The sequence below is a fragment of the Eschrichtius robustus genome, chromosome 6, assembly GCF_028021215.1.
Source record: "Eschrichtius robustus isolate mEscRob2 chromosome 6, mEscRob2.pri, whole genome shotgun sequence".
NCBI classification, from domain to species: domain Eukaryota; kingdom Metazoa; phylum Chordata; class Mammalia; order Artiodactyla; family Eschrichtiidae; genus Eschrichtius; species Eschrichtius robustus.
Genome location: NC_090829.1, coordinates 135,063,163 through 135,076,310, shown reverse-complemented (window position 1 = coordinate 135,076,310; position 13,148 = coordinate 135,063,163). Strand labels below are relative to the sequence as shown.

Genomic DNA, 13,148 nt, shown 5'->3' with positions numbered 1-13,148 from the left:
TTTATAGCACCAAGACATGAATATGTGGTTTCTACATGATATTTGACATCAGGAATACTACAGTAAATCTTTGACATTTCAATTCTTTATTTAATGTCGTTTCCTTTCTGCTGCACATTCTCTTATGAACCATAAGGGGCTAGGAGTCCTGCACCTGCTAGAAAAGAATTTGGAGGTAACCATTTATATTTGTTGTAATGTATGGATCTTAGTTCATTAATTTTTTTGGAGTTTGATTCCTATAACTGAAAGACATTTTAGGTTTGTTTGATAAAAGTCAAAATGAATGACATTTATATGCCAAGTTAAAAATAGCTCCAAACTTCCATTATATTCCTGTTAAGTAAAAGATTAGAGCTTGGTTTTATTAGTGAATAGTAATTAACAAGAGCTTCCATTTTCCAGATAGTCAGAGGTGAATTTCTCATCAAGGCCTGATATACTTTTTCTTAATAAATACAGTCAATTTGGTTACAAAGATTTAATTCCCCCAAATCATACTACTTTCAAGAGTGATTCAGGCACAATGAATATAGAATGTTTCCCAAGTATTTGATTATATTAGATTGTATTAGCGCTCTAGTACATTCCCTTGCCAGTGGATTAGCAAAGTGTCCTAGAAATGCAATTTAAAGTTAAAATAATTATCTGAAATATAGCTTTCATTTTGCATGGCTTTATCATAACTTGTCATAACATTCATGCCTCATTTTTAAAATGTAAGAACAATTTTCTTTTATATATTTCAATAAAGAAATTCTTACTAACACATGGGTCACTTTTTGTTAAAAGTGTAGTTTACTTGGTTTACATGAAAACTCACAGAGCGTAGTTGGAGGTATACATTTGACAAGCTTATTTAATCTAATTCTCAGGAAAGGCTGAGGCAAGATATTTCAGTCCCACAGAAGAGCTTTTACAAATCCAGTTTTAATATCATTAAGGCTCACTATACACATGCAGTTGGTCTCTTTCTACTCTAGCTGCCTAAGGACATTGCGGACCGACTCGTGTGTTGTTACAGATTGACTTTGCTGTGTGTAGATTTTAATGACTTTGTATAATAAGGGTAGCAAAGTTATTTCAGCACTGCGGCTTCTGCAAGATACTGCTGGAGTATAACTTTTCCATTGACTTACAGAAAACATTAATTTTTCCGGTTTCAAACTTGTGCTTTTATTTATAGTTTCATAATAGACTTTTATTTATTTTCTCCTTTAATTAGGAAAACAATCTGTAGAAAATAAGTTAAATAAATTTGTGAAAAGTTATACATGTTAGCAACTCAGTGGCTTACTTAGAAATCTGATTTAATTTTTAAAAATCGCTTCTCTTCACAATTCTTTTGTAGACAATGTTTGCAGTGTATTTTTTTTAACCCTATAAACCAATAACTGCTTGAAGGCAATAAGCTGAGAGAAAGTTATTACAGTACTTTTAGTTTGTTTTTTTTTAAATAATTTATCGAAAACTAACTTCTCAGAGAGACTAATATAGTCTCATAGAGGTTTCATATGAAATTGGAACCTTAAGATTTTTTTTACTTTTTGACTGGCAAATATTGGAGCTTTTATTAGTGATTTAACACTGAATATAAAGAATGAGATGATCATAAAGCAAAGGCTTTCATTACACATATTTTTCAATTCCCTACTGCTAGTAATGTCAGATATAAAAAGCAAACTGTCCTTCTCTTTCATTCTAACTGTGGAAAGGGCCAGACTCAGGTTTGGGCCAGGCATCTAAAGTCACTTTGGTTTGTATTGATATCTTTGAAGAAATTTAAAACAGTGAAAGAACTTTTTTGCAAAAGTAAGCTTAGCTCAGAAATTGTTTTGTTTGCCTGCCTTTCATTCTGTGCTACGGGCCCTGAACAATATACAGCTTCTGTTCTTTCTCTAAAAAGGTACTGGAGCCCCTCCCAGTCCTGGGGTAGCTAGGCGAGATATGGAAGGTAACAAGACTTTTGCATCATAGAAATGGATCTCTTGTCTTATTTCTAAATGTCAGCCCCTCCAGTGTTTAAAGGCATACCAAATCTTTTCTTGGTCCAACTGTAAACTCCCCCTCCCATCCTTACGTATACCTTGTAATTTTGTATTTTTTTTCTCTTTCCATTCTGTGTTGTATATAGTTTCTAATGGATGTCCATTTAATTTCCCCACAATTCTCATGTTGTTTTGAACTCTGTTTTGTATATATTTCATATATCCTTTGGATGTGAAATTATTGTACAACGTTATTTTAAGAAGAATGCCTTCAAGATTCTCTTCAGAATAAGTCAAATGTTTAGAAATGTACTATACTAACTCTGGAGTTTTAAAAATTAATAATTGTAATTAAACCTTATTAATTCAGGTCCAAGAATATAGTATTTTTTGGATGATTTCAGATAACAGAAATGTTCTAATGTATAATGATGCTGAACTAAATTTGCTTAAAAGGCTATAAAAACTAGAAGCCATTCATTAAGATTATAGTTCTTAAAAAGCTGATGGATTACATACAACAATCACACTTGAATTTCCTTTCAAAAAGAATAAATAAGAGATGCAGGCCTCAATAGTGTCCCCTATTCCTTTTGGCCCCAAAAGTAGTTTATTTCATTTCATCCTTTTGCTACCTTTCTAATGAGTTTGAGCCGTGGTTTAATATTGTCTTGCATGAGGCAGATATTTGGTAATAAGATGTGCCGGTCTTCTACCTTCATCATAGGATTTTGCTATAGAAATCCCAAAGATCCCATCGTGGGATTCCTTTATCCATAATGACATCTACAGCGTGAAGCCCTGAAACAGTGCCATTAGGCGCCTCTTGCGTGACTCGGAAAATGTAGTGCTGTCTGTTTGCTCCGGAGCTGTCTGTCCACCAAGCTCTGGGAAACAGTGGGGCTGCATCTTGTGACCATCCCCCTAAGCTGACCATGTGTTTTCAAGGTTCACAGGAGAGAGCTCTGTTGGGAAAGTCACCTTAAAAGTGACCTTTTGAATGAGGTATCAGACCAAGTGCTAAGCTGGCTCCCATGAATGTCACTCTCAGTATCCTAATTTTTCTCTTTTTGGGGATATTTCCTTCAGAGCTGATAATACCCTTCATCATTATCTAAAGCAAAGTACTTTTGTTTCCATCTCATGCCCCCATTTCTGCTGGTAATGAAACAGAACAGCCAGCCAGTGTTATGCAATATGGCTTGATTGTTTACTCATGACTAATTTTTTTTTCCTTCCTGCTTCAAAGCACCCAAAAGCCCTGGAACGACACGGAAAGATAATATAGGTAAAAACACTTGAATTCAGCTTAACCTTAAAACTGGACTGTGAATAGACACTTGGGGTATAAGTACATGGTTTCTTGTTTCTCTCTTTTTTAAAAAAACTGAAATACATGGTGCGATGTCTTTGTTCCAGGACGCAACCAGCCTTCACCTCAAACAGGACTCACAGGCCCAGGACCTGCTGGATACGGTACAGCCAGACCGGTAGGCAGCACCTCGCTTGGGAGCCAGGAGGTCTAGGTTCTAGGTCCCAATTTGCTGCTAATGAAATGTGTTATCTTGAAGAAATCATGGGGCCCGTTAAGGCCCCAGTTTCCTCAACTCTAAAAATGGGGAATTGCACTTGACGCTCTCCAAGGTACCTTTCAACACTAAGAGTATTTTAACATCCTCTTCAAAAGTAACTAAACATACTTCCTTATTTGAATAAAAGTGATACAATTAAGTAATTACAGTCGCTACATAAATATCTTAGAATCTGTATATGAGGAAGTGATGTTTGGGGACAACTTTTTATATTATCTGAGTAATTCTTCAATCAGAAGGATTTTAAAACTAGATTTCAGAAAACCCATTTATGAGAGTCGGTCAACTAAAACTGGTTCTAAAGGTGTTAAAGGCAGGAGAGCAGATGGCATTGCAGTGCTTTTCCCTGTGTTGTGAATCTGTGGTTTTCTGCGTGTTTATCAGTGTTCTCTTATACACAGAATTATCCTCTTATTCACCCAAGTGAAAATTTTCTCTGGGATAGAACAAGTAACTTAAAGGAAAAAAGAAAGAAAGAAAGAACGAAAACAGAAACCAGGATCAGTCTAGTGGAGGCTGTTGCGAGGCCTCCAGCTGAAGAGTAAGAAGTGGGAACTGTTACTGTAACTGGAAACTGAGAAACTTCCGCTAATGAAACTACTTGTAATTTCTAAGAAATCCTCAGAAGATTTATAAGATAGAAATACTTCGTTCTTTCTCTTGTAGCTTTCTATTTAACATCCAACCTAAAGGCCTTTTTCTATATGTAATATCACACTCCAAAGTAAAATGTCTGTGGAATATACCTGAAGATAGCCATTACCCACTCTCCTTTTTTCCAAAGAAGGGGAAATTGCTATCCATCGATTCTACCACTTCCCACAAAGTACTTTCTTTATTTAATACTGTAAGAATAGGGAAGGAAAGTCAGAATTTTGTGAGATAACATTCATAACTTTTGCTTAAAATAAGGAGTATTGGGGGCTTAAAGTCTTCAGCAAACGTGTGAAAATAGAAAAGACATTTTTCACCAGTGTGTCTTCCGGTGTATTTATTTTAGCATATCGAGTAAGCCACTCAAGAGGTTTTACATCTGTGTTTAAAAAAAAAGACCTCGGCATGGTTTTTCATAAGCCGCTTAGTTACACAGTGTATGTCCCTCTCCACGTCCTCATGACCTGTAAGACCATCCCCGTCGCCCATTAAGGCAGCATTGCACGGGATGAAGAGCACGGCCCTGCAGCCGGTCAGACCTGAGTCTGGCTCCTGGCTCTACTTTCTAGCTCTGTGGCTTTGGGAAAGTTGTATACATTTCTTCATCTTCATTTATAATAGAGATGATAAAAGAATACCTACCTCTGAGGGCCATGTGGACAACGAAATGGAAATGCCTACACAGTGCTTAATTAACACAGCGCCTGGCACATAGTAAATAGTGGAAAATAAAAAGGAAGATCTTTAAAACTTATGACGATGTGGCTATAAATAGAGAGCCATTAAAATGACAAGAGGCTGAGGAAATGAGATGAGATGCAAAAGCAAATATTTTCACCAAATCTTATCTGTTGAAAATAAGTAAATATCTCAACGGTTACGTTTCCCATTGTTAGATTATTCCACCCCGTGCCGGAGTGATCAGCGCCCCCCAGAGCCATGCTCGGGTGTCTGCTGGGAGACTGACTCCTGAAAGCCAAAGCAAACCATCAGAAGTACTGAAAGGTAGGCCCTGTATTAGAAACAGCAGTGCCGTTCTGTATTCTTTCCCTTTTTCCTTTTCTTTTTTTTTCCTTTCTGCAGCGTCTCGCTTTTTACAGCTTACTCACATTGGGATAGCCTCCTGTCTTTCCTCATGCCACAAGAAATGAGGCTGCTTGGGGCCAGGGCTGGGCGGGACAGGGACTAGAATCTCGTTCACTTCACTAAAGGAAGGATAAAAAGTGGTTTTCTAGAAAACACCTAACATCTGGAAGTGACTTTTTTTAGGGCCAGCTCTTCTTCCTGAACCACTGAAGCCTCAGGCCGCCCCTCCTGTGCAGCCTTCTCTGGCCCCGCCAGTTCAGCAGATGCGGGAGCCTCGTGTCCCGGTGGCCACACCTATGCCTCAGTCTGCCCCGCAGCCCAGCCTCGAAGCCGTCCCACAGCCGCCCCCTCGGAGCAGGTCGTCCCACAGCTTGCCTTCTGAACCTTCAGTGCAGCCGCAGGTAAGTCCTGCCAGCCGGCGGAAGATCATCTGGACGCTTCTGTGAGGGTTTTGGCTTATTTTCTGTTTTGTTTTGTTTTTCTGTTTTTCTTTTTTTATTGAGGTATATTTGATGCCTTTGGTATAGTCTTTGAACATACTTATTTTAATTATTAGCTTAAGAGATAAACAAATATGAGATTCACTTTTAAAAAATGTTTGTCTTTTGGTAGTAATCGCATGTTCAGAAATGACTTCAACAGGCGAATGTCATTGGATATCTCAAACCAGTCACACAACAGATGCATGGTTTGGCTGTTTGAGGTTTGGGGTGTTTGGCTGTTTGAGGTTTGGGGTTTTTGTCTGTTTGTCTAACCTGTGGCCTGGATCAAGGGTTCTCAGAGAGTGACCCTAGATTAGGGATCTTTAAGGAATTCCAAGCAGCTCCCAGGCTGTTTTATCTTGTTAATGTTTAAAGTGTTGGTGACTTTCTGGTTTTTTTATGCATAATTTACTTTGGATAGTTAATGAATTAGGATGGACAATAATAATTTATTTTCTTATTGCTCACAGTTAATAAATTAGTTTTGGCTTTTACTTCCTGGAGAGAGAGGCAGTCAGATCAGTCCTGACCATTGGCAGTAGAGTTAATTTCCCGTAATCCTCTTATTCCTCCTGATGCCACACAGCTAGCTCTTTTCTGTGGTGGAGCCGGCACTGGGCTTCCTCAGGGATCTCTAACAGTTTCAGACACTATTGGATCAGTTTAGAAGTTTTGGGCGTGCAGCAGCAGGCTTATTCACCAAAGTAAAAACCATCAAAATAATGTTATCTCATGACTGTCACACAGAAAACAGTGCCATTGCACTGTTGAGGATGCTGAAGATATACAATAATTGTAGAAATCCTTCCAACAATAAATATCCATTATTTTCTCTCTGCCAATCGGCTTTTAGTGCATCATGAATTTTTCTTCTCATTTCCTTGTGAGGTGTACTATTGTATTTTTTTTTTAATGTAATTGGAGGGCAAGAAACTTTCAAAGTAGCTGTATCTTACAGCTTTGTATTACTGTTTTAGGACAGAAAGTGATCATGAATTTCATAGTAAAAGTGAACCCTGATTCCTAAAACTCTATAAATGTTTTCAGTATTGAAAGTAGGTATGGTACTCTGAACAACTTCAGAAAGAACACACTTCAAGTAAGATTGCAGTTCTCAGTAGAAAGTCATCTTATGACACAGAAATACTACAGGATGAATAGTCCAAAGACTGCCATATATCATTTTCTTAGGTCATTTTTCAACTTGTTTTGCTTTCTGATTTTCATTGGAATGGGTTTGGTAATTTGGTGACAGACAGCAAGCCCATGCTTTGTGTGTGGCTCAGTAGATTGTGTTCTTGACTCTTGTATTCTGTTCATCAAAACTATGAAAGATGTTTGTTTTAAACCTTCTTTTTGCCTCAGTCACTGATACCAAATTCCTCTGCACATTATATACACAGACACACTTTTCTTTTGGGGGAGTGGGGTCTTGTTCATGTGTAGACTGTCTTTGTGAAGGATCACAAAGTGGTTAGTTTCCTCCTTGGAGCTTAGAACGCTGAGGGGCTGGAAAGAAAGGGAAGTATTTTACCTTTTGTGCCTTTTGAACTTTGAACCATAAGAATAATACCTATTCAAAAAATAATAGACATTTAAAATTTTAAAAATCTTCTGCAGTGGCTATAAGTTGAAAAGGATGAGATAGTAAAATATGACATTTGATATTTTGGTAATAATATGAAATAGTCTTAGAATTGAACACTTAGTAATTTTTACAAGTCTTTATCAATTCTGCCAAAAATCTACAAGGTATTTAAAACATAAAAACACACATGACCCAGCTTTACTTTTTATTACTATTTAAGTGTCCTTTGATTCTATAATTCCATATAGAAAAGATTCTTCTAATTCATATGATTATACAACACGTTATATATCCTTTACAAAATGTGAAAATGCCTCACCTATCTGACTTCCAACATCTTAGTCATCTGATTAGCAGCTAAAAACCAGAAGTCAGGAATCCAGTGAGAAGTAAAATAATAGCATCATGGCTATACTATCAACGTGATAGCTGACAGTGAGGGAAGAGACCAAGTAGAAGATCTCAGCATTCTGGATCAATTGAATACCATCCCTGTGTATCTTAGTATAAACCCATTCCTATTTCCTATCCTGTGCCAAAGCTGATACATCAAGATCATCAGGAAAGCATTAAATTCAGGAGTCTCATGTTTCGTAGGCAGGAAACTGTAGTAATACTTAATATATTTTAGAATGGTGTCTCTCTAAATTGTCAAAGTGAGTTTTGCTATTTTAAAATAAGGTGAGCTTTAAATATTGGGGAAGATTTGCTCAAACTGTTCCTTGAGAATACTGTAATTTTTAAAAGTACTTCTATATTATGAAAAGATTATGATTTCATTTTTAAACAACAAAAAGAGGATCCAGTTTCTTACCTTGTTGTACCTTCCAGCTCATAAATTATGAAGTGAATTAATGCTAGTATCACCCTTCAGAAAACCTGAGTAATGTAGAACAAGCCTGGATCCTGACCATTTGTTAAATACCATTTTTCACTTTTTTGCCAAGTGATGCCATTTTGTACATTTTCTCTAATGATGATAAACCCACAGACTATCTTAAGGCTGTGTCCTACTCTTCTTGGGCTGCCATAACAAAATACCATAAACTGGGTGGCTCAGACAGTAGAAATCTGTTTTCTCACAGTTCTGGAGGCTGGAAGTCCGAGATCAAGACGCCACCGTGGTTTGGGTTCTGGGCTGTTTTCCTAGCTTGCAGACAGCTGCCTTCTTGCTGTGTGCTCACATGGCCTTTCCTCGGTGCTTGCACGAGGAGAAAAAGAGCAAGCCCTCTGGTGTGTCTCCGCCTAAGGGTGCTAATTCCATCGTGAGGGCCCCACTCCCATGACCTCATCTAACGCCAGTTACCTCCCAAAGGCCCCATCTCCAAAGACCATCACTTTGCGGGTTAGGGCTTTCAACATATGAATTTGGGGTGGGGGGCGACACAAACATTTCATCCGTAACAGGCTGCTTAAAATATTTTAGAGCTTCCAAACCCTATTTGGAATATTATTTTTGGAATAGCCACTTTGAACTAGTTAGTAATCAACCTCAGACAAAATTAAAGTTTGAATACTAATTCAACAATACATTTTTCATTCAAAATGACAGAAGAAATTGGGATTGTCTCTTGATCTTATGCTATGACCTGCAAATAGCACTGCTCTTGGATTTTGTATATAATATAGAAATAAAAGAATTTTGAAGGCTGAATTGTTAGGGTTGTTGGTTGGTCTCCGATTGTCCTCCTAACTCTTTCCTTTGATGTCTGTGTTCCCTTTCTCAAAGCAGGAGCAACCATCAGGGTAACAGGTATTGGATTATTTCTCAATCTTATATGTGCTTTTCATCTGTCTTAGCACATTAGATGTATGAATCTTTTGCTTCATACATCTAAATTTTCACTCATTTTAAAAACCACCTGTCCACATTAATAAATTCTATTATCATACCATAAAACCTGCTTTTTTTCTTAGTATTTTGAATTTTTAGGAACCATTTTAGTTCTTGCTAATGCTTTCCCATTTTTTTTGCTTTGTTTTTTACAAAAATTAACAAGACTAAGAAGTTTAACTTCAAGAAGGTAAGCTTTAGGTATACCTAGAAGTGTATTTGGCAAAACCAAATTGGTTCTTGGTTTTAACAATGGCATAGTTACATAAATACAAAATTCAATTTTTTTTCTTAGATTTCTTTTGGGAAATTAAAAAAAATAATTTTAGTAGCACGATTCTTTTTCGTAAGGAAGAATTGATGATTTACAAAGATGAAAGTTAACATAGCAGGATTGTTTAAGGGCCTTTCCAACACCCTTCTCTGTAAAAATACCATCATCATTAATCTCAAGTCATCACAAATCCTGCTTAGATATATATAAATTAATTCTAATGTAATGAATGATGGTGTGGCTCTCATTATAATTTCAAGTCTGATTGGGCAAAATGATCCTGTTCCTATCAAATTACCTTTTAACTTATTTTGAAAGAAAAAATTTTAATATATGAAAATAAAGATATTTAAATGTATAGCATTTATTTGGCAAGGGCCTGCTATTCTAAGCTGTGCAAAGCATAAACTTCTTACCTATAATGTCTATGTCGTGGACTCTTTTATCTACCATGGGAGAATTGGGGCCCAGGCCCAATCAAGTACTTCTGTTTTGTTATATGAACCATAAATAATCCAGACATTATTGGTAATGTAGAGCTAATTGTAATTTTATGATGTCTGTAATAAATTTGTCTCTCAAGTACTTTAATACACTTAGAATACAGTTTAGAATCCGTGACATGTTTACTCTTCAATTTTGTACAAATTTATTGCCACATTAAGTTTAAAGAAAAACATATTTGTTTACTCAATTATAAAGTATGTTCTAGATCAGCTGAATAAAACAGATACTAGAGAGTGATTCATTTATGAAGTTATCCACACTGTTTCCTTTTGCAAATGAACAGCCTTCCCTATTCTTAAGCACCAAGTTACTGTTTCATAAGATGCAGTTACATTTTAGTGGGACTGCTGCTCTTTTTTTCAACATATTTCATGAATGTTTAGTTACTTGCTTTAACAACGATCTAAATTCATTTTGGGTCGTGCTCTGTTTTGTTACATTGCAAGTCTTGAGCTAAAATCTCCCTCCCCTGTCCTTTTCAACCCAAAGGTTTGTTTTCTTACCTTTAATTTGGCATAAGTATCCAAGTCATCTACCTAGTTTTAATAATTATGTAGGTTTTTAAAAATTATTAGAATGAAGTTCCTGATGAGCCAACTTTCTCATAAGGCCAGGCCCCCAGTTCTGTTTCCAGTAGGGAAGGTTGGCCGTGCTCAGTCCCACAGCCGTGCTCCGCTCCAGCCGGCTTCTTTGTGAAGTAGGCACACAGGGCAGATTTTTCATGACTGTGAAGTAATTCCGACCCCTCCTCCTGCCAGTAACAGTTCACAGCCAACTCTGTCACGTAGAGAGGACTGTGCACCCCCTGGGCACAGGTTCATTTTAGTTTAAGAATTAACATACCAAATAGAAAATGGGACTTCCCCCCTCCACCCCGTTTTAAACAATCATTGCATTTGATTGTTAACAAACGTATCTGTTTTGGAACATTTTTACAAGATGAAGGAAGGTCAGTTAAGGAATATTGTCACGTTATTCACAGAGTTTATCCTGCAAAGGAGAACTTACATTAAAAAGCAAAGAATGCCTTGGAAATTTATTTATCCAAGTAGAAAAGGAAAAGATGTGTTGTCTTCAGCTGAGGAATACAAATATACTAATAAAATTAATTTTCATCCATAAAGTTGAATTTCCATATTTAAATCTCAATGAAAATATATTTAAAAGAACAGTGAAACCACATCATCATCATAGATGGGTGCGGGAAGTTTATTTATAGAGATTTCGCATAAGTTCTAAAGATGGATTTCTTCAGTTTGTGTGAACATCTGATAGAACTGGGCATGAGCAAAACTCATCTGCTAATTCTGTACAGTTCTCCATCTTACCATATCAATACTTGCATGGATAAGATAAGCTCTGTTTAATAAAAGGACTTATTTATTTAGTAGGGAGTTTTTAAAAAATAATATTTTAGCTGTGTTATCTTACTTAAACCACCGGAGTAACAAGCCACACAAAGCTGCTTTTTATTTTCTAAATTTGTATACTTCCCCACCCCCACCCCCAAAATGAAGAATAATTGAGACAGGAAGAATAGGGGGTATTCAAAGTAAATATATTGCTTTTGGGTTGATTATTCAGTGCTCTCTCTCTTCTCCAGGTAAAAACAAACGGAGTCTCCGCCATCAGTCTGGACTCGCCATTAAAGACTGACCCATTTGAAGACCTGTCATTGAACCTGCTTGCTGTATCAAAGGCTCAGCCATCTGTTCAAACCCCAGACCCAAAGGGGTTGATTTCATTGCCTTCTGCAACCCCAGGTAACATGAATACTTTGAGTTCTGTAAGCTGCATGCCGACAATGCCTCCAATTCCAGCCCGGAGTAAATCCCAGGAAAACACGCGATGTTCTCCAAACCCATTCATTGAGAGCTCGAGCAGCACAAATCCTTTCACCGACAGGACTGCCGCTCCCAGAAACCCTTTTAGAGCTGAATCTGAAGCATCAGAGGCCACTTCGTGGTTCTCCAAAGAAGAGCCCGTTGCTCAGAGTCCTTTCCCTTCTCCGAAGCCTCCTGGACAGAACAGCAGCAAGCCTTCATCTTCACTGGGTGGCTTTGAGGACAGTTTTGATCCACAGGGCCCACCTACATTAAAAAGCAGCAACCCAAAAGGATGGGTAACCTTCGAGGAAGAAGAGGACTTTGGTGTGACAGGAAAGTCAAGGTCCACTTGTCCAGACCCACTGGGTGATCAGCCGAGTTCATCTTCTGGCTCCAAGGTGACCTTTAGTGATGACTGGAATAGAGGTACCAGTGTCTCTTTCTGTGTGTTGCCAGCAAGAAGACCACCTCCGCCTCCTGCCCCTCTGCTCCCACCTGGCACCACCCCTCCAGCAGACCCTTTCACAGCCTTGGCCTCTAAGGCATCACCCACGCTAGACTTTACAGAAAGATAATGTTCTACAGTAGAAAGCAGTTGTTTTTTTAGTTTTGGCAGGGTAGAGCCAAAAGAATTGGGCATTCGTTATTCATTATGTGCAATAAGTAATTGTTAAGTGCACTGATGTTGTCATGAAATACCACTATTTAATGTGTACAAAGTTGGAATATGTGTATATTGGAAATAAGGAAAAATCTTTCCCATTATTAACTGGAATTTTGGTGTGTTTCTGTTTGGATAAATACGAGAGAGTAGAAGCCATAAAAAGTGCTCGAAACTACTTTAGAAAATAGTCCTTATTCAGAAATTCTTTGTCAGTCTCCTTTACAGAATCTCAAAAAGCCCAAACAACTTCTAGCTGACGTTACTGCCAGCCCCTTTCGTACTTGTTAAAAATTGGTATTTATAAGTATTTACCAAAGATCTGTCAAACTTATACTGAAACAGAATTTAGAAAGACATTGCTTAAAGAAAAAAAAAAAAAATGTATATACACACACACACAAATATATACACTTACATATTTGTAAAACACATAATTTAAATTCTAAATCAGACCAAATTTTTACCTAAAAATTAGAACATAGTTCTTCTTTCAATATTTCATTATCTAAAGGATGGCTGAAAATGAAATCTGGACATTTCATTACTTTTCTTTCTAAAACTAGAATGATCTCACTAGGGAACCATTATCGACCGCCCCCCCCCCCCGCCCCGTCTGACACGGACACCGCGCACACCCTTGTTACTTGCCACTC

General features: G+C 37.4%; 1 protein-coding gene across 4 annotated transcripts in view; it reads left to right on the top strand.

Annotated features, from left to right (window-relative positions):
- The window catches only part of SYNJ1 (synaptojanin 1), an 83,899-nt gene extending 71,006 nt beyond the window's left edge, over window positions 1–12,893 (top strand). For 3 of the 4 annotated variants that reach the window (XM_068546979.1, XM_068546981.1, XM_068546982.1), the window contains exons 25-29: window positions 3,238–3,276; window positions 3,408–3,478; window positions 5,131–5,239; window positions 5,504–5,721; window positions 11,609–12,893. In XM_068546979.1, coding sequence (XP_068403080.1) covers window positions 3,238–3,276; window positions 3,408–3,478; window positions 5,131–5,239; window positions 5,504–5,721; window positions 11,609–12,406 — 1,235 coding nt within the window. In that variant the 3' untranslated portion in view covers window positions 12,407–12,893. The remainder of the gene's footprint in view (window positions 1–3,237; window positions 3,277–3,407; window positions 3,479–5,130; window positions 5,240–5,503; window positions 5,722–11,608) is intronic. The other variant, XM_068546980.1, reaches the window with a different exon arrangement.
- Window positions 12,894–13,148: the final 255 nt, after the last annotated feature.